Source organism: Salvelinus fontinalis, chromosome 2 (genome assembly GCF_029448725.1).
Source record: "Salvelinus fontinalis isolate EN_2023a chromosome 2, ASM2944872v1, whole genome shotgun sequence".
In the NCBI taxonomy this organism is placed as follows: domain Eukaryota; kingdom Metazoa; phylum Chordata; class Actinopteri; order Salmoniformes; family Salmonidae; genus Salvelinus; species Salvelinus fontinalis.
In genome coordinates, this window is record NC_074666.1 from 74,983,081 (window position 1) to 75,010,225 (window position 27,145).

Below are 27,145 nucleotides of genomic sequence, written 5' to 3' on the forward strand. Positions count from 1 at the left end.
ACACTGACTATTTTGTATCATGACCAATAATCAACATCAACCTCTGAATATAGTATTTACATGTGCTTCCGTATATGCATTACAATCCAGACATGAATGCCTGGAACTGGGGATAAAAGGGTCACTGGACTCCCATTTAGTCATACCAGTCCTATTAATGGAAATTCAAATTATAGAGATGCAGCTAGTTGATGAGATCATAATGTCTTACTCAAGACCCTGGTTCGATTCCAGGCTGTATCACAACTGGCCGTGATTGGGAGTCCCATAGGGCAGCCCACAATTGGCCCAGCGTCGTCCAGGTTAAGATTTGGCCGGGGTAGGCTGTCATTGTAAACAGTAAATTTAACTGACTTGCCTCGTTAAATAAAGGTTAAATAAAAAAATAAAAAAAATAAAATTGATTAAATCTTTTTTTTCTCATCAATCTACACACAATACCACATAATGACAAAGCAAAACATGGTTTTAGAAATGTTTGCATATTTTTTACAAATAAAAAACAGAAATACCTTATTTACATAAGTATTCAGACCCAAACCAAGCCATGAGGTCATAGGAATTGTCTGTAGAGCGCTGAGACAGGATTGTGTCGAGGCACAGATCTGGGGGAGGGTACCAAAAACTCTCTGCAGCATTGAAGGTCCACAAGAACAGTGGCCTCCATCATTCTTAAATGGAAGAAGTTTGGAACCACCAAGACTCTTCCTAGAGCTGGCTGCCCGGCCAAACGGAGCAATTGGGGAAGAAGGGCCTTGGTCACGGAGGTGACCAAGAACCCGATGATCACTCTGACAGAGCTCCAGAGTTGCTTTTCGGAGATGGGAGATCCTTCCAGAAGGACAACCATATCTGCAGCACTCCAGCAATCAGGCCTTTATGGTAGAGTGGCCAGACGGAAGCCACTCCTCAGTAAAAGGCACATGACAGACCGCTTGGAGTTTGCCAAAGAGCACCTAAAGGACTCTGACCATGAGAAGCAAGATTCTCTGGTCTGATGAAACCAAGATTGAACTCTTTTCCCTGAATGCCAAGCGTCATGTCTGGAGGAAACCTGGCACCATCCCTACGGTGAAGCATGGTGGTGGCAGCATCATGCTGTAGGGATGTTTTTCAGCGGCAGGGACTGGAAGATTAGTCAGGATCGAGGGGAAGATGAACAGAGCAAAGTACAGAGAGATCCTTGATGAAGTCTTGAGTGCTCTGGAGCAGGTTCTTAGACTGAGGCGAAGGTTCACCTTCCAACTGGACGACTCGAAGCACACAGACAAGACAATGCAGGAGTGGCTCTGAATGTCCTTGAGTGGCCCTGCCAGAGCCCGATCGAACATCTCTGGAGAGACCTGAAAATAGCTGTGCAGCGACTCCCCATCCAACCTGACGGAGCTTGAGGATCTACAGAAACTCCCTAAATACAGGTGTGCCAAGCTAGTAGCATCATACCCAAGAAGACATGAGGTTGTAATCGCTGCCAAAAGGTGCTTCAAAAAGGACTGACTGAGTAAAGGGTCTGAATACTTATGTAAATGGGATTATTATTTGAATATTTTTTTAATACATTTGTTAAAATTCCTAAAAACCCGTTTTTACCTTGTCATCATGGGGTATTGTGTGTAGAGGGGAAATTTTTTAGAATAAGGCTGTAATGTGGAAAACGTCAAGGGGGTCTGAATACTTTGAATATTCAGACCCCCTTGACGTAAATGCTGAAGCGAAAATGCTGAAGCGAAAAATATTTACATATAGCTAGAGCAATTTATTTCACAAAAGCATATGCCAACACTTTCAGTAGTGGAAGAGAGCTCAGTCTTCTCCATTTATTATGTTTCATATACATCAATCTCTTCAGCTGTAATACAAAAACAAAAATTCAAAATCTGACAAGTTTTACAAACAGGGCAGGATACCTTCAAATACATGTTGTTTTTATCCTTAGCAGTGTCATTACTGCCGGGCAATTAGTACCAAATACTTTATTCCTTTCAGCATAGCTTGACTGAAACTCAAATGTGTCCAGAAAGCTAGTAGGTCCAAACTCAAGCAAGTCCTTCCCAATGAGATGCATCTTTCACACCACCTCTAATAAAGTGATTGAAAGGGTATAGACACACATAAGTGCACGGTGCAATCTGATACAGTGAGTGCAACTCAGCTCAACATTTTTCAACGTTCAAACAGGCGTCAATTGTATTTTTTTTGTTATGGGCATGGCCATGGAAGCGTAAGCTTTTCTTAATTTCTTCAACTGGCTAGAGGGGTAACAAAGAATCAAAACAAGAAGAACGAACAAGGAAACGTGAGATCTCCAAAGAAAGTATTTTCTTCAAGGTAACCTTTTTCAGAAATGCCTTTATTCAAACCCTCCATTTTAAAATGTCCATGTGGCAGAGGTGGGCAGGCAGCAGCAGCTCCACCTGACAGTTCGGTGGGAGCAGCGCTGCTGGTCTTACAGGGAGAGTCATCCTTTGGGGGCTGCGTAGTGGGGCCAGAAGGAGGGAGTGGAGGTCACAAAGCACAGGAGCCAGGTCCCAACATGGATTAATTGTTCAGAATTTATCCCAATTCTCACAGAGTGCATTTTTTTGTTGTTCAAATATGTGGTATATACTAAGAGGTCGAAGTCTGTAGTTTGTTGTTATGAGACCTATAGAATGTGGAAAAGGGGAACAGTTGAGAACCTTTAAAAATGTTTATGAATAGTTTAGACATACTGACATGAACAAAAAACAAAACAGTGATACAAAAAATGGATGCCATGGGGTCAGGAAGGAGATAGCGCAGCCATGTTGGTCTAATTCATTGGGAATGACTTAGTCAATGAAAATGGTGCTTCACGTCTACATCCTGAGGTACCTTCATGCAGTAAGGCATGGGGTCCAATATAGTTAAGCCGTGACATTTTATTTATTATTTTAAGTCTATATAAATTCCTCTGACCATAGGCTCTCTTTGTTTTAACCATAAAATAATCCTTCACAAAAGGATTAAAAACCATACAATATTCATCTTATTTTTTTTTATCACAAAATTGAAAACATCCAAATAATAAATCAACCAGTAGTTAAGCTATAATTTACCTACAAACCTGTGTACTATATTAAAATCATGCCCATTCATTCCGAATGCATGATATTTAAATTAGCAGAAAGAAGGCCATGAGGAAGAGAGGAACTTAATTTGATAAATATATAATAATAAAATATACAGCTTTACATATGTGGTCCCAAATGTTGTTTTTATATCTCCCTCTCCAAGAGTAACTAACTAGAAAAAAAAAAAATGCATGTCTGGGTGAAGCTTATTTAAACATTTCTAAGTAAAAGCTTCCCTGACACTTATCTTGCTGATAATTGATACAATTTTAAATGGAAAAATTACTAAAATAATAGAGAAAAAGCATATCCCTTGAAAACTTGATGTGTAAGTGTCAACATGGCTGCCATTTTGTGATTGTCACAGAAGGCATCTTTGGAATTCTATACTTGCAAATGTACATTTAGACATGGTTTGTTTCACTAATAGAACACTTGTTTGTGTGTTTATTTCTTTAAATCTTAAATAAATCACAGAGAATTTTGACTGTTTATGAAACAGCAAGTTCCATGATTCACTACTAGAGACCCCAGCATCCAGCTCAGACTCCAGCTATTACGTCAGACTTATGACATCACAATCTGCAAGAAAGAGAGAATGAGTGGCATAAATCAAATGCATGCGGTACAGGTGAAAGAGACACAAATGCAAGGTGATGCATGACACAGAGATGGAGCAAACATTAATGAAGCTCTATTGAAAACTATTGCAGGGGGGATGTCTGAGCTGAAGTCAGCCCTGTAGGCTTTGGTAAGACTCTGCATCCCTCTACCAAGCAGCCCACAAACCACAGCCAGGTCTGTGGGGAAGACCACAGCCAAAGTCAGGCTACTACAACACAAACGGACATGCCCAGAGAGTGCATGAGGCTAACTAGCATGACACGGATGCATGGTTTAATGAAAAAGAAAAGATTAAAAAGGGTGTTCTTGGGAAATTCTCAAAAGCAGATTCAATCAAAGTCACATGGAGTGTCATGAACATTATATGACTGCCAAGCCATTACCCATGCCCTAATGTCAGATGAGACCATGGAAAGCAGAGGAGCATGACGGAGGGAGTCTTTTCTAACAGGAAACTTAATGACAGGGCCTCTGAAGAGCTTTGGGAGTCATGAGAGCTCTGAACTTACCTGCTAGCTTTGAAACCTTTGAGCTTCTGTACAAAGAATGACTCCAGAACTTCGGCACACTGAAAGAAGGGGGAGTCGTTGGGGTTGTAGTAGCGGCAGTTGTCAAAGACTTTGGTCATGTCCGCCACAAACTCAGTGAGCTTGTTGTAATACCGTTTCTGTAATCTGTCTTCCATTGTGGAGAGGTCTGGGGATGAAACAAAGAGAAGGGTGAAAAGGTAAATTACGAAGGTAAATGTGTTGGTCAATTATTATATTTTCTAAACAATCAACATAAACACTAGCCAGTACACATTTTGTGTGTACTTTCCAACACATTCAAGATTACAATGTTTTTTCTCCAAAACAGAAATAATAGCGACAGTCAATGACATTACAGTGATTTAGAGATCTGCCCTTACCCATCGGTTCCTTTATAACGCCATAATAATCAGGAGCATCGTTGGGATCTACTGGTTCAAGGAACGGCCACGCCATTTTGTGAGCCTGTTAACAGAAAAATAGATGTTTCACTAGATTTACAACAGCGAGGTATACTGAAGTATGTTGAGAATGTAGTGCCCCAGACCAGAACACTGGTCCTGCAATGCAATGTTGTTTCATTTAGTAATTTCCTTTATTCAAGACAGGGTACATGATGTAACTCCCAACTCTGGCCATATCCATATCAAATGCATCATCAGTAAAGACACCGAACAGAGGAGACCACAGGCTTTCATACCTGTAAGGAACGCAGGATTCTTCTTAAACCCTCGTAGTCCTTGTCGGTTAACGGTGTGAGGACCGTCATGGCGTCCTCCGTGGATTGACACTGCGGGCACACGTACTCGTCTATGTGGGTGGCCTCACTCTGCAGAATGCCCACACAGCGCCCGTGGTACCAGTTCTGGCAACGGTCGCAGCCAATGTAAAACCTGGGAGAAAAGACATGGGAAGTACAGGTCAGGGATATTTGGACCTATAACATTCAGTTCACCCAAGCTATAACCTTATTAGTATTGTGTTATCATACTGTGTTTCATCATATGGCGTCCGGCAGATGCAGTACAGCTCCTCCGTGGTGCCCTCTGAGTCCTGTGAGTCCTGGCCCTGCTTGCAGCCATTACAGACGTAGTCGTCCATCTTCTTGGCCTCCTTCTCCGTGATGCCCACACACGCACCGTGGAACCAGTTGGAGCACAGGTCGCACCCAATGTAGAACCTGAAACCATGTGGACTTAAGTTCGACGTCTTTGACATACATGCTACAGTTCAGTTACATGTTCAGTGTTTCAATGGGAACCCGATATGGTGCATCCGTATCTTACTTGGCCTCGTCATAGGGCGTTTTACAGACACAGTACAGCTTCACTTCCTTCTTGTGATCCTTTGAGGTAGTGGATATCATCTTCTTCTTCTTGGGCTTGGCGGAGGACGAGTCCCTCTCGTCGTCCCTCCTGCGTTTGTGGGCGGAGGAGGGCGAGGCCATGGTGGGGGAGAGGGATGAGGCCACCTGGGCTGCGGCTGCAGCAGCAGCTGCCTGAGAGGCTGCAGCTTGGGCCTTCTCCTTCTCCTTCCTCAGCCTGCTGATGTCCCTCCTCAGCTCCTCCTGAGAGAGAGGACATAGGGGAAAAGAAGGGGAGAGAGAGAGAGAATGGTTGACAGTTGGTATCACATTGTAAGGAATTCCTGGGCAGTGGCCGCAACACATCCAATATCACACTTCTACACACTACAATACAGTGGCCTATGATGCAGAGGTGGCTTTGGCACTGACCTGAACCTCCAGCTGCAGCTCCTTGTCCAGTAGAGCCCTCTTCTTCAGGATCTCAGCCTTGAGCTGCTCTTTGTGCTTGAAGAGCAGAGCCGAGAGCTTGGTGGCATTCTGCTTGCTGCGTTTCTGCTCCACAGACTCCTCCTTCTTCCTCTTCTTAGCCGCCTGCTTCTCATCCTTGTCGATCTTGTCCAGGATGAACTTCATAACCTGATTGCAGACGATTATTCTGCTCAGCAGGGGATAGAGGATGGGAGGGCTTGTCAGACTCATCATGGAATCAGACAAAATACAACTAACACAAAATAGTTGGCGATTGTTGGTAGGATTAAGCATAGTAAGGTTTTGGGAAAAAATGTGCTGTAATTCATATTAATGTCGTTATGTAAGGGTCATGTCTGTGAACAATGACAGCCATACCTCTGGTTCTCCTCCCGCTCTGCTGGAGTCATGGTCTTCCTCTGTTTCAGATTGTCTATCACAGCATTCTGCTTCATCACCACCTGTTTCTGGATGATGTCGCTGGGGCTGGAGGCCTGCAGGCTCTGCTCCCTTTTGGCCTCCTGCTGCTTCTTCTTCTGCTGCTGCTCTCTGAGCTGCTGGATCCTCTGCAGGTGGTCCTGCACGCTGGCTGTCTGGATGGTCACCACGTTCTGGATCTGGTGGGCCTGCACCTGGCCTCCTGCCTGCTGGATCTGGATAGGCAGCTGCAGCTTGATCTGCTGGGGCACCGCCCCACCCTGCTGGGCCTGGAGCTGGGCCGCCACGTGGGTCTGGATGGTGCCCAGCACCTGGACCTGCTGCTGCAGCCCCGGCACTGTGATCAGCTGGTGTTGGTGGTGGAGCTGCAGCTGCTGCGGCCTGATCTGAGCCGGAACCTGGGGCTGGAGTTGAGCATGGGCCTGGATAGGCCTCACTGTGCCCTGGGTGATAGAGGGGGAGACCGAGAGAGTTTTCATATGGACCTGTTGTGGAGAGGTTGGGATCTGGGCTATCTGCTGGATGGGTAAGGCAGTGGGAGACTGGAGGGGGATGTGGACTTGAGTCTGAGGAGGTTGAGTCTGATGTGTGGACACTGGAGGGTGGGCAGGAGCGAGGGCAGGGGGCTGGACTGGAGCGATAGGCTGTTGAGGGGGCTGGACTGGAGCGATAGCCTGTTGAGGGGGCTGGACATGAGCGATAGCCTGTTGAGGGGGCTGGACATGAGCGATAGCCTGTTGAGGGGGCTGGACATGAGCGATAGCCTGTTGAGGGGGCTGGACATGAGCGATAGCCTGTTGAAGGGGTTGGACATGAGCGATAGCCTGTTGAGGAGGCTGGACATGAGCGATAGCCTGTTGAGGAGGCTGGACATGAGCGATAGCCTGTTGAGGAGGCTGGACATGAGCGATAGCCTGTTGAGGAGGCTGGACATGAGCAATAGCCTGTTGAGGAGGCTGGACATGAGCGATAGCCTGTTGAGGAGGCTGGACATGAGCGATAGCCTGTTGAGGAGGCTGGACATGAGCGATAGCCTGTTGAGGAGGCTGGACATGAGCGATAGCCTGTTGAGGAGGCTGGACATGAGCGATAGCCTGTTGAGGAGGCTGGACATGAGCGATAGCCTGTTGAGGAGGCTGGACATGAGCGATAGCCTGTTGAGGAGGCTGGACATGAGCGATAGCCTGTTGAGGAGGCTGGACATGAGCGATAGCCTGTTGAGGAGGCTGGACTGGTTGTGCCGGTGCTTGAGAGGTGGCGGGAGGCTGGACATGAGCGATAGCCTGTTGAGGAGGCTGGACTGGTTGTGCCGGTGCTTGAGAGGTGGCGGGAGTCTGAACCGGAGGCTGAGACAGTGCTGCAACGGAGGAGAGAGAGACAGCAGCACAGTATTAACACATCTACACAAACTAGAGACCAATCCAAATGAACATTCTAATTCACAACTCTGCAAAGCCTTGTGTACGATGCTTGTTGAAGTGGCCTGGCCTCATACCTGGCACTGAGGGTGTTGTTGTGGTGGCTGTGACGGGTGTGACAGCAGCACTGGCTGTGGTGGCGAGGGTGGGGGCAGGGGCTGATGCCCCTGGGGTGAAGAGGAAGCGCTGCACCTGGCCGTTGGGCATGGCAGCCTGCATGAGCTGCTGCCCAGGGCCTGGGATGACTGTCACCCCCTGGGGGATAACCTGCAGCTGGCCTGTGGTCTGTCCCTGTCCCTGGATTACTACTGTGAGACCCTGGTTCCCTCCCTGGAACACACAGACAGATATAGAAACACACAGAGAATACATCCAACAGGAGTGTGAGAGCATGTGTGAACGTAGGTGTAAAAGAGAGCAGGTGTAAAAGAGAGCAGGTGGCTCCTCACCTGTGCCCCCTGCGTTAGCTGGGTGAGCTGGGCCAGGGTGAGTTTGACCTGTCCCTGCTGTGGTCGGCCGCCTTGGGGAGTGGATGGTGATGGGGACTGCCCGGGGGCAGGGGTGACAGGACGGGGGGACGGGGCGGCACCCAGCATCCTCTGGCCTGCGCTGGTCTGCACAGGGCTGGCACTGGAAACGGCTGTGGAGACAGGTTGGCCCCGGATGATCTGAGTCACCACCTGCTGCTGGCCTAGATGACAGACAGTGAGGCAGACAAACAAGTAGCCTTAAATAAGAAAAGTGCATGGGACAGTCCCAAGACAAATCAGGTGACTTATCATGAATGAATTGACTGGAGGTCATACATAAAGTTAACATCGGAGGACTACCAATACAGCTCGAAATATAGTATCCATTAGAATAAAATTAATACTTATAAACATATCAACACAAAGCAATGTTGCTGACTGTCTGTAATGTGCATGCTGAGGAGTGAGCCGAGCCATGCAGCCACAGGTTGGGAGGCGGCAGAGGAGAGACCTACTGGCTGGTAGAATACCTTGTTGCATCATCAAGGGGGTTCTGATGATGGTTTTGCCCATGGTGGTGCCCTGCTGCAGGGGTGATCGGATCACCGACATGCCCGGACGGATCTGGGCTCCGGTGGCAATGACCTGGGCCAAAGAAACAAAATACAAATAAATTATACTGTACACATGATTATGCTAATTTCACTACATTCCAATTAAGATTATAACTCAAAGAAAGAGCAGGGGAGAGCATAAGAGGGAAAAAGACAGAGCAATAATATGTGAGAGAGGGATAGATCTGTTTGGATGTCTATTCTCTACCGGCTGAGTGGTGGTTGAGGTGGCGGTGTTGGGTCTGATGTTGATGGTTGCGTTGCGGTTCTGGAATGAGGAGTAGGTCCGCTGGTTGCCTGGGGTACTGGATGGAATAATGCCCAGGACATTCTGCTGGACTTGCACCATACCTGTGACGGAGAGGGACTGTGTTAAGCAGTATGAATTCACTACAAGTAGATCAACAGTAGGGTGTTGAACCTCAATAATGAGATTTACAACAAGTCAAACGCCCTTGTTAAAAGCTCATGGAACTAGGAATTCAGTTTTCCAAAGAAATACTAGGTTGAATCACATCTCCAAATATACTGGCAAGTCACAGCCATCAGTGGGAGAAATTTCACCTGCCCCTCTTGCAGATGACCTGGACAGACTGTATGGATCAAGCAGAACAGGTCCTTTGTGTTGAGACTGTTTGGGACGCAGCCAAGATACCGCAAGGAAGCTTCCATTGGAACAATAATCTGACAGACAGGACAGCCATTACTGTGTCTATTACTGAGCGAGACAGACAGGGCATCCCAGGGGTCCTCCTTCCTGGAATGTTCTTGTATAAATCAGTGGCATTTTCTACGTATTAGGGCAGCCAGCACACTCAAACCTAAAGCAACACCTCAAAGCCCCCACGGGGTGAGATGGTTCATGGTTTTGCTGAGTGGGGGTAGGCCTGCTGAGTGGGGGTAGGTCTTGTCAATGCGATCATGCCGGCTAAAACCTTACAGACGGCAAGGTCATCCATACCTCCTTGTGTGGTTGGCATGTTGACCGTAACAATCTTGCTGTTGGCCGGAATGGATAGCTTGGCGGTGATGACCTGGCCAGCCATGGTCACCGGGCTGGCAGAGATCTGGAACGTTTGCCCAGAGGTGGTGACCATGCTGTTGGCCACGGTGGCCCGTGAGCAGGTGGAGGCTGCAAGACACACCCCACCTGCAGTCACACACCATGTGCAAGTGCAACCACAACAGCCAGGGTGTATAGCAGTGGTGTCCACTAAGGGGTCCTTCCCCCCCAGCTTTGATTCAAACAAAGCCGTTGCATAATGCTTTTTGGACTGATTATGAGCCTGAATTTTTTTTCTACGAGTCAAAAGTTATTCTAAAGGTTTTTAAAATTCCCTTTCCCAGCCCAACACCTGACTGGGTTTCAGATACAGGAAGTGGACACCACTGGCCATTAAGGCAATTCAACATACTGTAAATATCTAACAAAATAGGTCAAATGAAAAAAGAAGAATCCAAACCCTAAGATTATCTGTTGTAACAATTTGACATCCACAAGTGAACCTCAATGGCCACCATTAAAAAGCGAATGGGGAAAGAAAACGCCTTCTGACCAAAAACATGGAAATATGAAAAATAATATTTCAACACTGCTACCAAGAATCACTATCAACTTAAAACACACCCCCACAGTAGCCACTGCCATGATTTTGTATGAGCAGCTAGTCGTCACAAAACTCACCTGGACTACCCTGGCCCTGCTTGACCCAGGAAGCAAACGACTGATGGAAGTTCTTGTTCTGCTGGAATGTGACAGGTGTCCCCAGCTTGGTGGCCAGGACCAGTTTAGTCCCCGGGGTGACCTGGCTGGTCAGGGATGCCGGAGTGCCAGAGGCTGAGGTTGTAGGGGTGCTGGTGGGGGTGGAGGTGGTGGTGGCACCAGGCTTCTGTTGCTCCAACCGTTTCTACAACGCAAAGGTTCAGATGCTAAATCTATGCTAAACCACATAGAAACACCAAACTCATTGGAAAGTGGAGGCCGGAGTAAAAGACTGTGAGTACAGAGTGAACATGTCTCATCTGAATAATACATAACATAACTTCCAATACACATTTGTAATCGCACATGGTTTAAAAGGACAATTATTTGGATCAAAACCAACCCAAACAGAGGCCCTTGAAATGTCCCAGCTCCCAGTGTTTAGTGTTTGTGCCCCCCCAGGTTTGGGCTGAGGGGGGGTGGATTGTAGGGAGGCTAGGTGTCACCACAGTGCAAGGTGGAAACTTGTCTGATCTTCCCACCTGCTGAGCAGCCAATCTCTGGTGCTTTAGCTGAGCCTCCAATTGGGCCTTGGCCTCCTCTGCTGTCTTCAGCGTTCTACTAACCTTAGCCTGGTCTGCAGCCTGGGCCTTCTCCCTCTCCACCCTGTGACCACAAGAGGACAAGCCAGTTAGTCATACTACATCCAATGACAACAGACCTGGGCAGGGTTACAACAAGACATCTTGAGGGAAGTATAGGTTCAAAGGTCACATAATATCAAGCAGTACAGCAGCTTATTCTCTCCAGCCCCAGCAACAAGGCTAAGGACAGTCCACCTGCTCACCTTTCTGAAAAGGCTCTGATCTCCCAGATCTCCAGCTCCTCCTCGGCCACCCACGTCTCTAAGACGATTGGTCCAGTCTGCTTGGCCGGCTCAGGCTTCTTTGGCCTCAGAGCGCTGGAGCGCAGGCCTTTCCTCTGGGGAGTGGGAGTTTCTACCCAGGAGGACAGAGAAAGGGTGAGGTAGAGAATGAGGTAAAGGGGAAAATGACAAAACGACATCTGTCAATTAATGTCATCCTTTCTATTGTGGGATAAACAACTTTCTCAAACTCCATATTTTCACTTACATTGCAAAGGATTTGCCTACTCAGGTACTTGAGAGAGAACACTAGAAGAGGTGAGGAACAAGCTGAGCAAGGCAATCCAAAGCAAAGATTCATGAGACCACTATAGGATTGTGACAGCGTGATCCTAAGAGAATTTGGGATGCAGTTTCATTCTTCTACCTTTGGGAGCTTCGGTAACGCCAATTGGGCAGATGATCTTCCTGATGCAGTATTCAGACCGGATGCCGTGCGGCCCCACATCTCGCCGCTTGATGATCTCTGTTGTGGTGATCGCCGTCTCCGAGGATTCTGGGGAAAGCAGAAAGGAAATATGTTTGTTTGAAATGGTGCCTCATCTTCAAATTGAGAAACAGGAAGGATGAGGGCAGAGAGGGAGAGGAGGGTAGGATTGCTGTGCACACACCTGTGCGGGTGGTTCCTACAGCAGGGGAGGGCTTGACAGCCATGTCATCCCACCTCAGGCAGGCCCAGAGCAGCCGCAGCATCAGACTGACCCCCGCCAGAGACTTCACAGTCTGGAGACGGTATCTGCATAGGAGACCCAAGTTAGTGAGTGTTATCAAAACAACCTTTAACCAAACAGCTATATGGACAAATGTACATGGTTCCATGTTCTCAATGGTTTTATCCCAAGCATTGTTGTCTTTCTGTGTTTTAATTTCAGTGCACGGCATATGAGGTGGTCCACTGTGTGAATGGCAGCCTAATGGCTAAGGGTCAACTACGTGACTAACCTCCACGTGATTCCAAAGGTGGGTCTGGGGGAGGGATAGGGCCAGATGTCCAGGGCTGGCTTGGCGTTGTAGTTGAAGATGGGTACCTCTCTGATGCCCCCTCTCCTCACCAGCTTCTTCAGGTCATCATTAGGCAGTACAAAGATGCTCTTTTTGCTACTCTTGGTGACAAACTTGCGGTAGGAGGGGAGGGCCGTGCCAGAGCGGGTCTTCTTGGAGCGGGAGAACTTTAGCAGCCGGACACGGTCTCTGGTGGAGTACTCCTTACTGACTGTCATGGAGGTGACTGAAGAGCCTGAGGGGCCAGATTTGGCATCTGTCAACATTGCAGTGACAACAGTCTTGGTTTCCTCGGAGACAGCGGCCTCGAGGGTCGGGGAGCTGACCCTGGTGACGGTGGTCTTGGTCATGGTGGTGAGGGTGGACACAGCACTGCTCTCTGCAGCAGGCATCACTGCAGGCTTAGTGCTGCTGGAGACCTCGGCTATCTGCACCGTGCGAGACTCTGTTGACATGGTGGTAGTAGTGGTTGTGGTGACTTGGGTGATGGTCTTCAGCACCCCAGTACTGCTACTACTGTTCACTATGGTGTTGTTACTCAAGCTGGACTCCTCTGCAGTGGGGATAGGAAACGGGGTGATCTTATTGGATGCCGTCTGCCCAATTTCCATTGGCTCAGACTTGGTCCTGTTGCTTACCGTGGGAACACCAGTGGGCGGCCCTAACAGTGACGACGTGACGGAGTCTACCACCCTGTCGCCATTATTCTCCAGTCTGGCAACCTTCTGAGGTGGCAGATAGTCAGGCTCGGACACCACAACCTTTCTCTCTACGCCCGCCAAGGCTGGGCTGGTGGCTAACACAGTGTTGTTGACCTTTAACCCGTCCTGAGAGAGAGTACCGTTCATAATGGATTTTACAGGCTCCTTCACTGGCAGTGTTTTGATCTCACCCTCTAACGTCTGGAGCATGACCTTGGTGTCCACTTTGTTGGCCAGGTTTAAGTGCATCTTTGAGTCTACAGGAGCCTTGGTGTCAACAGCGTCTTTCCCGTTCACCTGCACTAAATGTGGTTTGCTTTGGTTTACGTCCATGCTTTCTATCTCCCTCTGTCCATTACCTTGCTCTGTCTCCTCATAACCATGCTTCCTACCGTTTTCTCCTGCTATCGTCACTTCTGCTCTGGGAGGTTTGGGGGCACCTAAAGCCGGTTCTAGAGATGTCAAATTGACTTTGTTGTTGAGGTCTATGCTTTTCTGGGAGCCTCCATTCAGCTCCGTTTGAGATAACGCATCCCCACCATTGCCCTGAACGCTGCTCTCATGGTTGGCCAACCCTGTGGTGTTGAGGTTGGGGCCTGTGGCTCCTGCTGCCTGGGGTTTACAGGTGGAGCCTAATCTGACGTCCAGATTATCTGTCTCTCCTGAGGGCTGGGATTTCACTGGCTGCTCCTGGTCAAAGTCAAGCCTTTTAACAATTGTGTCTTTAACTACTGAGTCTGCTTGTCCCTCAGCTTTCAGACTAGTGCTCACTGCTAACTTGTCTGCTGTAGAAGCCTTGATGGTGGTGGGAGTCCCTGTATTAACTTTCTCCTTGGAGACTGTGTGTTTGGCCAGGGCTGACTGCTGTTTGAGGCGCTCTAGCCTCTGCTTCTCCTCCAGGGTGAACTGTTTCACTCTGCGCTCCAGCAGCCCGTCGAGCTTGGACGTCTTCACCTTCTTCTTGTAGGCCGTACGGAGCTGGAAGCCCTCGCTGACGTTCACCACATCCCAGTTGAATGGGCGGACAGGTGGCTTGGCCTCAGAGTCCTCCTGCTTAGGTTCTTCTTCCTCCCCGGGCTCCTCCTTAACAGCAGGGTCAGTCAGTGATGGGGGGCATTTGCTGTCCACTATACCTAAAAGCGAGAGAGAGAACTCCATGAATGATATTAGCCCAAAAATGCTAACTGTGAGACCTGAAAGACAGCTGCTAAGTACCAGATGAATATAGAACACAGCCAATCATAGCAAGAATGTGGAAAATACCAAATGTCATCTAATAAAATGTCTTATTCAGATAAACAGCAGGGGACCCTCTTTGTTTCTTGATGAAAAGTAATATCACTGTACCTTCTTCCTCACTGAGACAGGTGTCTGGTGGACTGGGGTCAACATCCATCTTGTCCTCAGTCTTCTCCTCCACCTGATCATCTTTCTTCTCCTCCACCTTCTCTGTGATATTTTTCTCTTCCTTCTCTTTCAGAGTCTGCCCCTCTCCTGGTGAAGTGCTCCCAGATGACTCCATGGTGGAGGTTTCCTCCTTGTCTTTTTCTTCAGTAATTGGAGTAGACTCTTCTTTTGCCTGGGTTTCCGAGCTTGTTGGTGCTTTGGGCAAACATTTTTGTTTGTTCGGGCCGGATGTTGCATTTTCTTTGCCAGTTTTAGCTGCTGTAGAGAGATTAAAACGAAAACACATGAAGCACCTAATTTATAGTGAGGCATGCTGGAGCCAAATTTTCAGCTTGAGTGCCCTTGATCATCATCAGCAAGATAAGACAGAGATAATACGTGTACAGAAGAAACACTTACCTTCGAGTGCTTTGCGGTAGTTGACGTTGGTGTTCCCTGGTAGCCTGGGAACAAAGCGATGGACGTGAGTCTTACTGACCCAGCTCCAGCCCCCGTACCCAGTTACTCTGTACTCCTCCCCCTTCTGCTTCCACACCTTACACACAGAGAGAAAGAACCAGTTAATAAAAGACCACACAATCGCATACAAAAGAAGGGATGATTATGTTGTCAGACATCATGCAGTCATAAAAGCCCAAACAGGACTTGAGAGGAAAGTGAACCCAGATTTACCTGGTGTTTGATGGGGATGGTGTACTTCACCCAGGTGGCCTGCTGCATAGTCTCCTCATCCTCCAGTTTTTTCTCTCTCTTTTTCCCTTTCTCTTTCTCCTCCCGCTCCATGGAGGTCATGCGATGGAGCCTGAAGGGAGAGGGTGGGGAGTGAAAAAAATACATCAAAATGGCAAGGTGACTCTGGCTTGTTTAGTCAGGGCCCCATTATCTTCAACAATGAACCTCCTCTCACTCATGGGAAAAGCGTCAGCTACTCTGCATACACTGCCCACACCACTACAGACCTCTGCACTGAAGAGAGGTGAACAGAATGCTTCATAATCAGCAGAGCAGTGAAGCAATATAATGAATTCAGTTTAGCACACTAGACGGCAGAGAGCAGGATGAGTTGGGTCGATGTGCTATGACTCAAAACTCAATTCAACAATGAATTAAGTCCTTTGATTCACAACTAATGTCTCTTACCTGGTGTGTCCAAGCGCATCTTTCCAGACAGGCAGCATGACCACTGGTTTGATGGCACACTCCATGATGGCCAGCGCCAAGGCAAACTCCCGAGCCTTACTGCACATCTGCACCGCTTTAATCCAGTTTGTCCTGTAAAATCCCAAACCCACAAACTCACTATATGGCAAAACATGATTTCACACATAACCTTATCAGTCAATAATATTAAATTTCTCCATTGTGTGAAACTGTTCCGAACCCCATTTTCCTATGCCAGAGTAAGTAGTCTGTTCTGGAGCCTACCTGTGCGAGGCCCAGTTTGGGTGCAGGAAGGGGGCGGGGACATTGGTCTCCAGCTGGATGATGGTGAGCCGCAGGGTGGATATGGTCAGCACCTTGGAGCCGTGGATGGAGCCGTTCCACTTGAAATCCCCGGCGGGGGTTAGGCTGAACTTATGGGACAGGTGGCGGCGCTTGTCGTGGTCCTCACGATGCTGGTGCTTGTTGAGGCCCAGTGTGTTGGTGCTGAACTGGTTGTGGTAGACTCGGAACTTGCCCTCCTGGCCCAGCTTGAAGAAGTTGTTCAGGATGCCCTTCACCGACAAGTCTTTCCTCACAGTACCCAGACGAGCCACTTCACTCTCAGAGCTGGGAGGAGATGTCTAATGGAGACACACACAGGGGGATATATATACTGAGCTGAACAGAGACACAGCTAAGAAGAGAGACATCGTTTCCATAGGGATTTGGCAATTGGGAGAATTGTGTAACATTGTGTAATAAAGTGAGTCGATGTGGAACAGAGGACTGGATTTCAGTCTAGATGATTGAAAATATAACAGGACAATCCATTTAATCCTGCTAAGGCTGCCTTCTCCTAATGTGAGAGACTAGGCTGTGGGTGAAATTCCACAGAGACGACAGAAGGTTTACACAGTGTCTGGTTGGTGTCTCACCTCCTTGCTGTCCCTGGGTGTAGGGCTGCCATCTCCCTGGGTCTTTTGCTGGCTCAGCTTGCTGTCCGGGTTACGCAGACGAGTCACTATGCGATTGTTAGTCCATCCAGACGCTGAACCCTCACCATTCCCAATCTCATTGCCTTCACCTGCGAGCAACAGAACACATCATTAAGATCAGCGATGATGAATTAAAATAGAGAAGTCAATCATGAATAAAGGATTCATGATTAATTGGGCCATAAACCAGCACAGCGGAGGCAATGTTCAATGATACAAACAGTATCTCTAATGTCACTTGGTAGTCAAGGCCCTTGAAAGTTGAATGAGTCAGGGCATGCATCAGTAACAGAGTGCCTCCAGAGGTCTGAGTGTATGGATGGTATGGCAACGGCGTACCCGTGTCGTCCTGGCTGGTGATGGAGGACTGAGAGGACCTGTCAGCGAGGTTTGGCTCTTCAGGCCTCCTGAGGACCCCAGGCGCTGAGACGTGGCTGCTGTTGCTGTTCTCGTCTCCAGGGTGTGGTGGTGTGGGAGTAGGCTGGCACTGGGCAGAGGGGTCCTCCTCTCCATGGGACTCTGAGTCTACAGGCTTATCATCTGGGGAGGAGGAGAGGATTGAACAGTGAGAAGCTGAGCAGCACAAACCCCTTAGGCTCCCTTTGTGTGAAAACATGCGTCAACGCCAGCACCAGGCACTAGCTGTCTATACTGACAAAGTATTGCAAATGATGACGGCAATGCAGAGCAAACACGGATTAACTACTTAAAAAGTAAAACCTGTAATCCACAACAATTGTAAAAAGCAGAATGCTTTTGGCTTGATGCCTTCCCTGCCTCACCTGTTCCTTAATGATAATGCACAATTAGCATAACACCAGGAAAATGCTTAATCAGTGAGTCTGAGCAAGAATTTGCACTTCAGCAGTCCAGGCTGACAGATAAGGCTAAAAAACACAGTGCAACACAACACAAGTAGTGCAAAACGCTGCTGCAGAACCAAATTAAGAAAGATACTGTGTATCTGAGCTGTGGGTTAAAATGGCCCTGCTGTATATACTGCACTGAGGTAGCAGGTGGAAGGTTCAGGCAGGCAGCGAGCCTTTTGTTTCCCCTAAAGGAACGGAGGCCAATTTCGCCGATGAATTGGGGTGAGAATAAGAGGCTGGTTGTGACAGACTTAGCATGGTGGGCGCTGCCTGCCAGGGATGCTGCTGCCAAAACGCCATTATCTGAGAACAAGTTCACAGTGTGTGGACCAGACAATGCACCGCATCAGGATCCGGCTAACACAATGAATGCATTGAGAAAATAGAACATGTAAGCAATGAACAAGGTGACTAGAATAACAACTGGCTACACTTACAGCCTCCTGAGCACTGTTCAGCCTTGCATGCTGAACACTACACAAGACAATGGAACACAAAATGGATGGCAAGAGCACAAGATCCCGCAAAAAGGCACAATGCATCTGTTGAAGGAAGAAAATAACCAGGCAGATCTCGATCATATGAAGATGGATGAAAGACAAATTCTTGGAAAAGAAAACCACAGAAATAAAGGGATACAATAATGGGCTATTTAAACGTTACATAAGCAGATGTGAAAAGCAGAGTGCTTTAAGGAGTAAGAAAATACTTAAGACAAAATATGTTTATTCCTGAAGGATAATGATCTCAGTAAGTCAGCAACACCGGTCAGTTTAATGAGTGATACTGAGGTGAGCAGTACTGTGGCAGAGTAGAGCCCCCTCTGTTACACTCATTACTCTGAACTGGGCGACTAAGTGAAGGCTGCCCAACAGAGTCCACTCACTCTGTTAGTAATCCATGTATTGAATTAGTAGACAGTAGATAACCAGAAAGGCATACTGTGTAACCGTGTTGCAGCCATTCAAGACACTCTCATCCTCAAAGGAAGCTATGATTTAGCTTTAATGGTCCAAGAAGCACTCTTTCGTAGACTTTCTACCAAACACAGCCAATTATCAAATCAACAAATGGTCACATTGAGGAGCAGCCAACCAGCATGAAGATTATCATCTAGCCAAGAAGCAGCAGCAAAAAGCCTATAGCAGTGACACCCAAGCAATGCACCCTGTGACAGCAATCACATCACAACTACAGTATGGAAGATGCTTTGAGACAGCCAGAGCACGAGACCGATGATGATGGATGCACACATGCACAGCCACAGCAAGGTGTGATAAGGAGGAGAGGCTGGGAGGAGAAATGCGGATTGCTGGGCACTTTCTCCATCATGTACCTGGCCTCTCCTGCTCAGGATCCATGGAGGCCTCCCCACTCTCCCTGCTCTCAGAGGCGGCCGAGCAGGACACCTCAGCAGGCTTAGGGGGTTCATGTTTAGGGAGAGTGCCGTCCTGGGTAGACGAGCCAGGCTTAGGGGGGTGGACGGTGGTGTTCTCTTCTCCAGCAGGGGGAGCTGCAGCTGCTGTGAAACATACAAGACTCACTCTGGATCTTTAACACACATCCGCCTCACCAGATCAACAGAAAGACGTAGCCATCCTCAAAAGGCTACATGAAAGATGCATCCAGAAAAGGACTTCATAGGCAATACACGACTCACATAGAAGAGCAACTCCAGTCTTCCCTTGTGAGCTTGCCTCCTCCTTAGACTCGGGGTCTTGGAGCTCTCTGTGGTCTGGTAGTGGAGAGCAGTGTGTGGGCGTCTCTTCCTCTATCTTGGTGGTGTCTGTAGTGGCCTTCTCTGCCTGCTCCGCTGCTCGCCGTTCCTGCCTGCCGTGCACACGCTCCAGGATCTCATCTACACAAACAACAACACAGCTGATAAGCAAATGGCCAACACCCACACACCATGCTAGGTCTGTTTGACCAGAGACTACGTTTCAACTTTATGTGTAAATCAGTAGGTCTACATGTTGTTTACAACATTATTATGTAAATCAGTAGGTGGACATGTTGTTTACCACATTATTATGTAAATCAGTAGGTGGACATGTTGTTTACCACATTATTATGTAAATCAGTAGGTGGACATGTTGTTTACCACATTATTATGTAAATCAGTAGGTCGACATGCTGTTTACCACATTATTATGTAAATCAGTAGGTCGACATGTTGTTTACCACATTATTATGTAAATCAGTAGGTCGACATGTTGTTTACCACATTATTATGTAAATCAGTAGGTCGACATGTTGTAGACTTATCGCGCTCTAGCAACTCCTTGTGGCGGGCCGGGTGCCTGCAGGCTGACCCCTGTCGTCAGGTGAACAGTGTTTCCTCCGACACATTGGTGCGGCTGGCTTCCGGGTTAAGCGGGCGGGTGATTTAAGAAACGTGATTTGACGGGACATGTTTCGGAGGACGCATGATTCGACCTTTCCTCCCCAAGCCTGTTGGGGGAGTTGCAGCGATGAGACAAGATCGATATTGGGGAGAAAAAAGGGGTAAGATACAACAACAAAAAATACAAGGGGATGTGTCAAGTAGCTAATTCCCAACCAGAGAAGCTATACTAGACAATAAGAAATGGAATGGAGTTATTTGGCTCACTAGCCCTAGCCTGTTTGTTGAAATGATGCCTTTCTATTACAGTTTACAATTGGCTCATTCATCCCCCTCCTCTCCCCTGTAACTATTCCCCAGGTCGTTGCTGCAAATGAGAACGTGTTCTCAGTCAACTTACCTGGTAAAATAACGGTAATATAAAAAAAAAAATAAACAGGATGGCATTACATATATAATGGAGTCAAACCATAATTGCTTTCCAAACTTGCTCTCCTACACATTTTGAAACAATATAAAACTAGCTGGTAAAATTGCAATTGGAAAGTAACAGGCTTATGTATAATGCTTGTAACAGTGTCAAGATCATCCTGTCACTAGGTTAACCCCTTCCATCCTAGTTCTCATAGAAGCAGTCACTCACCTTCAGAGAACAACCACACAAACATATCAATCTTGCAGATTGCTAATACACCTTCTAGTACTACTTGAGACAATGTGAAGAATGAGTGGAAACGGATTGTGACCGGTAATAATAACCAAGTCACAACACGTATGATCACCAGCACAGTTGAATACCAAAATAGTTAGCCATTGGCAGCTAAAACTAAGAACAACTCATTAGAACCCATGTCAGTGAGTCACTCCTGATTTGCTGTCTCTACTATTGTTCCCTGAAATGCAACAGTGGGCCAACGCTCCAGAGATGACGTTAATGAAACTGCTGTCTGAGCACTAAAAGCAAGAGAGTGGTGTATCAATAATGTGTTCTATGATGATATGGTATAAAATCTCCCCCCCATAAAAGGCAGACAGAGAGATTCCAATCTTAGATCTAACAAAAAAAGATGTGGACTGCCAGCAGAAAGCATTATGCCTGTGAAAGTATCCTGGGTCACAGGAGAAGACGAAAAATGAAATCAATCTCCATTCCCCACCTGCCAAAGGTGCATAACTGAGGTTTTCATAGGGGGAGATAAAGGAGTCAACACAGAGGGAGGATGAAGCAGTGGGCTTCTGAAGAGGATAAAATACCAGCAAGGCCCATTCATCACTACAGATGGTACAGGTGGAACAAGACAGGAGAGAAAAGACTCTGCATTGACTTTAAAGAAAATCTACCTTGTCTTTGGAATATCTGTCAAAGAAAGTCCTCATTGTCTAACAATTGAGGAGACTGATCCCAAAACAGTACAACTAGAACCAAGCAAGTTTACCATATAAAGCTTGGTTTGTGTAAACTAGGAGATCTAGTGGTCAGGAAATGCACAAACAATGGAAGGCTCTATAACAAACAAGGAGGAGTTGAATAGCCACACAGAGAAACCAACACCGGTTTAAAATCAACCTTCTCCCTTCGATAGAAATAAGAAAAACGCTGTTTGCATGATAAGTAGAAAGGCTGAGAGAGAAAGGGGAATAGCAACATCTATGATGTTTGATGCTTTTTTATTGTCACATACACTGGACAGGTGCAGTGAAATGTGTTGTTTTACAGGGTCAGCCATAGTAGTACAGCACCCCTGGAGCAAATTTGGGTTAAGTGCCTTGCTCAAGAGCACAGACAGATTTTTCACCTTATCGTCTCGGGTACTTGAACCAGCGACCTTTCGGTTACTGATCCAGCGCTCTAACCGCTAGGCTACCTGTGGCCCTCTGACAGTTCTAATAGATCAACCATCCTAATCATACTTCAGCACAAGGGAGAATGTAGTCTCCTCACCAGAGATGTATTGGATTGGAATCGCACAGGAGCTACACAACATGTAGCCTAGGGGTCATCATTGACATTTCTATATTGAGAATGCATAGAAGCCATGGACCAGCTAAAAATGCTTCAGTGTGACAGACAGTGATTCAGAGCGTCCAGCAGGTGGCTGTCTATCCTTACCGTTGGCTGCCGTGAGGAAGGCCTTATTGTTGCCGCGGGCCTTGTTGGTGAGGTCCTCAGTGATGTCCATGTGAGTGTGCACCTCCTCTCTCATCTCCTCGAGGACAGCACACAGGTCGTTTTCCCAGTACTCCTTGTCTAGACACTCTATCAGCCCTCCCAGCTGGACCTTTGTGCTGTAGTACCAGATCTTCTTCTTCTCATGCTCCCCGTCCTCCTCACTGGAATAACAGGCCAACAACCATTATTAGAGTTGTGACAAATAAGATGTAATATAATTGACAATTAGTTTGTTTATAAAAACAGGTTCAAGGATCTTAATGAATAGATCATGAGATGGCATCATTGTATGGCATATAATGCTGCATGAGGCATCGTTAACCGTGACAGAAAGATATCTTAACTTCAAAGGAAAATCAACACTGAATGCAAATTGGCAATAAGCTTAAATTCCATTCGAACGCATGTTGTTTTTCAGCCCCCTTATTCCTTTTTATTTGCCTCTCGCAAGAGAGACCAATTACAAGCAACTGTGAAGACATGTTCAAATGGAGGAGGCAACATGATGAACAAGTGGATACTCCAGCAGCAGTTCAGTAAACTCTCAGGGGGGCTATGGCATCACAGCACAGGAGTTTCACCCTAACTAAGGGCACAATTAACAATCACAGCACCCTCGCTGCGCTGGCTGATGTCTCAAACCGCCACTAATGATCCCTCTGGGACACAGCTTGTCAGATAGATCCCACTCTTCAGATTGAGTCATCGTTGAAAATCAGCTACATTTTTCACACGCAGTAAATGTTCCATGTTGAAATCAGCCCTCTCAGGCAGTCTGTGTATACATAGTGTTCAGCAACAAAATGTGTATTATTCTATCCACAAGACATGACTGATGTTATACCAAGCAATTCAGCACGGGAAAAAACAACTAAGTAATTCTGAAGGCAATCGATTAACTTGTTTTCAAGAACCTCAAGGACATACAACCACTCTCTGACTACATCACAAAACACAATGTATCACTCAGGTGAGATCACTCAGTATGGTATTGAGATGGTGCATAATATTGATGAAGTCACAACAACAGAAGTGGGGTGGGGGCCAGTAATTACTTACACAATTATCCTTCGGTTTAGGAACCAGTATTGCCTCCGGTGGCGGTCGTAGCCGATGGGCTCCTGGCGGATGTAGGGTTTGCTCTTCTGCATCTCTGTCACACAGTCTGTGACCCCGGGCACCTTGTGTGCCACGCAGATCTCACACTGCCATTCGTCCTCCGGCACCTCCACCAGCGGCGGCTTCACACACTCCAGATGGTAGACGGCAGAGCAGGTCTCACAGCACAACAGGTCCCCCAACCTGTGGCACACCCTGCAGTGGTCATCATACTGCACCACCCCCTCTGACATCAACTCCTCGCGGGCGATGTTGGTGGTGAGGAACTGATCCACTAAGAACTGCAGCACCTTGATCTTACTGTCCAGAGGGCCGTAGGGGTAGTCCTCCACCTCCTGGTAGGGCAGGACATGGTGGTACTCCTGGTCGCTCTCGCAGTAGGCACGGACCACCTCGGGCCACGTCATACCATCAATGAAGTAGAGGGTGGAGTTGACGCTGTCCTTGAGGTCAGCAGGACCGAACGTGGTGTTGGAGGTGTCTTCCTCACGCAGGATGGCCTTCAGTAGGGCTGTGTGGGTCTCTGCCATCAGCGTGCACTGCTCCTGGCCTACCAGCGCAGCACAGAAGTCCTCAAAGCGGAAGGGAGAGAGCCGCAGCACCGTGCTGAAGTTGCGCAGGACCTCGTAGATGGAAGACACGTTGAGCAGTTCCTCGCTGGGCACCATGAGGTCCTCAGAGGTTCTGGGCAGCTCCAGAGGAGGGATCTCCTTTTCTTCAAAGATGGGCGAGCGAGGGCAGTGCACCCGCGTCCTCTTCCGCCCTGCCAGATCGAGAGAAAGAGAGAGCAGTGAGTGCCATAATCCATGTGATTTAAAATGAAATTGCATTCTGTAAATCATGCATAAAACCCAGACAAAGCAGAATTACATTGTCTCAAGGGCTTAAATCATAGATTAATGAAAATTCAAAGAAACAAGTTGAAGACAGAATTTACTCAAGCAAACAAATGTTAGCCGTGGCCATGTAAAAGGAGAGTTCGCAAGTGTCTCTGAAATCTACTGCCACAGGAATATGTTTGATTCTTTATATTGGTGCCAGGTCCGCTTTAAAACAAATCAAGTCTTGGAATTGGCGAAACACTACACCAACTCAAAGTTGGCAAGGGTATTAAACCCAGGAACCAAGAAAATTGAGAGGGGTTATATTATTGCAATTGAGAAAGTCAAGAACAACAATTTTACATAATGGACATTCCCTTCAATGTAAAAAATTACTTCTTAAAATGGGTCTAATCCAAACACTGTGATGACGTTTTGCAACAGCAACATAACCATTACTTTTCTGCTATTCTACAGATATGTTTTGTATCTTTCTTACATTGTTTGCCAGTATCTTTCAAATTATACTTTCCACAAATAATAATGAACTTTAATTTAATCTAAATAGTTACTTATATCTATTGTGTAAGAAAATGTGCATCAAAAGTGTGTTGAAACAAAAATAACTTTTGCATTTAATTTCCAAAGTTTATAACATATTATGGATATTAAATAGTACAGATATTAATTTAACATTGAAATTAATAATTCCATTATGTATTTTGGGGAATGTAAAAACATTATTGTGCTGCGTCACTGAAAATTATTCCTCACATAGTTACAACTGGTGAAATTGAGGGCGCTTATTTTCAAAACAATGGGCCACATGGTACCTTGTCCTGTCATTAGCTCGAGCTGATGTGGATTACTAGCAAGCTAGCTGGGTGCTCCTGGACAAGAGCACAAGCCCATGACATTGCTAACTAGCTAGCTTGAAGAACTCATCTGCTTCTCAGCTGTGAAAATAGACCTATGCTGCATTTAAGAAGCTAATGATAAGTAAGAGTAGGTTAAAGAAAACCCCCAAGTTAATTAAGTCTCATTAATTTATAGACACATTTGACAAAGTATTTAACTAGCTAGACATGCTAAGTAGCTATTCCCCTGCAAGGAAATTATGCATCATCAAGTGTTGTTTTATAATACGAAACACTCCAGTTATTAGTGTATGTTACTCACTCTGGAATGTTAATATAATGTTGTTGGTCATTTTAGTTGTTTTCTAAATGATAAATCTGCATTCACAGCTGTTTAGCAGGTTCAGGCATTAGCTTGTTAGCCTAGCTTGCTAACGTTAGATAAGGTATGTTATAACTACCTCGCTATTGCAATAGCCAAGTCAGATCCAAAACTAGCAAACACAATTATAATAACATCTTGCACAATACTGTTAGTTAAAGATGTTTCAGAATTCAAAAATGTGCAATTCGGCTCTCGTGCACTGCCTAGATCGCTAAGTTAAATGCAAAGCTTTCATTCCATCATCAACAATTTTGAACTCAAACTAGGCCTGTTTTTATACACAGTCAGTGCATTCTCCATTTTGAACAATACATCTTCCTGCACTATAAGAACTAATGCCAATGAAAATACGCCCAGACAAATTATAATTAGTTACAATATCATTGTTTTCTAACATTCTCTAAGCAGCTTGATCAATATTGCGGTTTTACCCGGAGTGCTGCCATGAGTGCTCTGACTCCGAAAGCTGCTTTCAGTACAGTAGCTGGCATCATCATCCTCCTCGAGTATTTCCTCAAGCGGGTCTGACTCCTCGTTGAGGGCCTCTTCTTCCTCGTCTGTTATCGTCTCTTCCTCTATCAACTCGTCCTCCTCAGATCTCAAACTCACAGCATCATCATCTTCATCACTTTCATGATCATCATAAACCACAGATCTAGCGATTGACCGTCTGCCCCTAGTACCTCTGCCACCACAACCTCTGCCTCTTCCCCTACCGCGAGATGATCCCACTTTCCTTCTGCCCCTAGACGAAGAGTTATTTCCCCTCTTGGGACTCTCAAAATCGACCTCGGCACTACCTCTCCCCTTTGCCCTCAACTCCCTCCTGGGTCTCAAGCCACGCTCCGGCTCGGATGAAGGCTCCTGCATCCGCAGGGTTTTGGGCGGCCTGCCTCTTTTCCCCCTCATTATATATAAAAGCTATTATTTTCAATTTCAATTTCTGCGTTTATTTAGCCTTCACAGAAACAAGAAAAACGGGTACCGCCAGAAAGCTTGATTTGCGTAGATTCCAAAGAAGTAGTCCCGTAAAGCCCCGGTCTCGGTTTACGTGAGAAAGCTCAAAACGAATGGCTGGCGTCCCGCTTCTGATCGGTCGCAGCCGCCATTTTTCTTCCTCTCCGACTACTGAAAACAGACCGAAGGCCCAGTGCTGATGTCACGTGGTGACTGTTCTTCCAGTACAGTAGACCTGAACAGGCAAAGTGATTTGTATATACAGTACATTCAGTCATTGCAATCTGAACTGAAGTTTGCAATTATTGCCGAATTGACCGAAATTACGTTTTCTCAAGTAGGCTACAAAAGTGTATTATGAATATCTATAAATGGGAAAAGGATATGATACCTAGCTTGTTTCACAATTTTTTTAAACTAACATTTGTTGCTATTTTCTAAATTTTCTCAAGTTATAATGTTCAATTATTATTTTGTCAATTTAAGCATACTCCTTCCTTTTTCATGTTCCTTCATACCCCTTCATGATTTTACTCCTAGTGTCATAGAGGTGAAGTCATTTTTAAAAATGTATTCTGCCAGGGTATGCATTGGTAAATACAAAAGGTCTGATAATGCGTTTTTTTATGTTTCATTTGAAAGGGGTGATGATCAATCTTATCTTCCACCACAATTACTGAAATCACATCATCAGAAGAGGTTATAATCTGTATCGGTCCGTGCTATACGGGATCATTGGGACGTCGCCAAACACCATTGACGTTGGTTAGGGATAAGTAAGGGCTATG

At 46.5% G+C, this 27,145-nt stretch overlaps 1 protein-coding gene across 10 annotated transcripts; it reads right to left on the reverse strand.

The window, feature by feature from the left end:
• Positions 1-1,783: 1,783 nt before the first annotated feature.
• On the reverse strand, positions 1,784-26,556 carry LOC129825858 (nucleosome-remodeling factor subunit BPTF-like). 10 transcript variants are annotated; one of them, XM_055886008.1, is made up of 32 exons: positions 25,832-26,555; positions 23,278-24,100; positions 22,159-22,379; positions 19,365-19,562; positions 19,041-19,226; positions 17,175-17,375; positions 16,776-16,924; positions 16,123-16,481; positions 15,838-15,969; positions 15,370-15,499; positions 15,097-15,232; positions 14,638-14,955; positions 12,530-14,423; positions 12,199-12,323; positions 11,955-12,083; positions 11,510-11,660; positions 11,205-11,328; positions 10,645-10,867; positions 9,922-10,092; positions 9,169-9,311; positions 8,862-8,991; positions 8,326-8,567; positions 7,954-8,206; positions 7,723-7,815; positions 6,399-7,683; positions 5,982-6,207; positions 5,533-5,813; positions 5,238-5,426; positions 4,947-5,139; positions 4,627-4,711; positions 4,226-4,412; positions 1,784-2,644 (listed from the first exon to the last, which is right to left on the reverse strand). In XM_055886008.1, the coding sequence occupies exons 1-32, from the start codon at positions 26,307-26,309 to the stop codon at positions 2,608-2,610; spliced, it is 9,492 nt and encodes a 3,163-aa protein (XP_055741983.1). In that variant the 5' UTR covers positions 26,310-26,555; the 3' UTR covers positions 1,784-2,607. The 10 variants fall into 10 exon arrangements, with proteins under 10 accessions (XP_055741983.1, XP_055741979.1, XP_055741972.1 ...); XM_055886004.1 differs by having other exon boundaries at positions 1,784-3,674; positions 6,399-7,815; positions 25,832-26,556; XM_055885997.1 differs by having other exon boundaries at positions 6,399-7,815; positions 19,041-19,223.
• Positions 26,557-27,145: the final 589 nt, after the last annotated feature.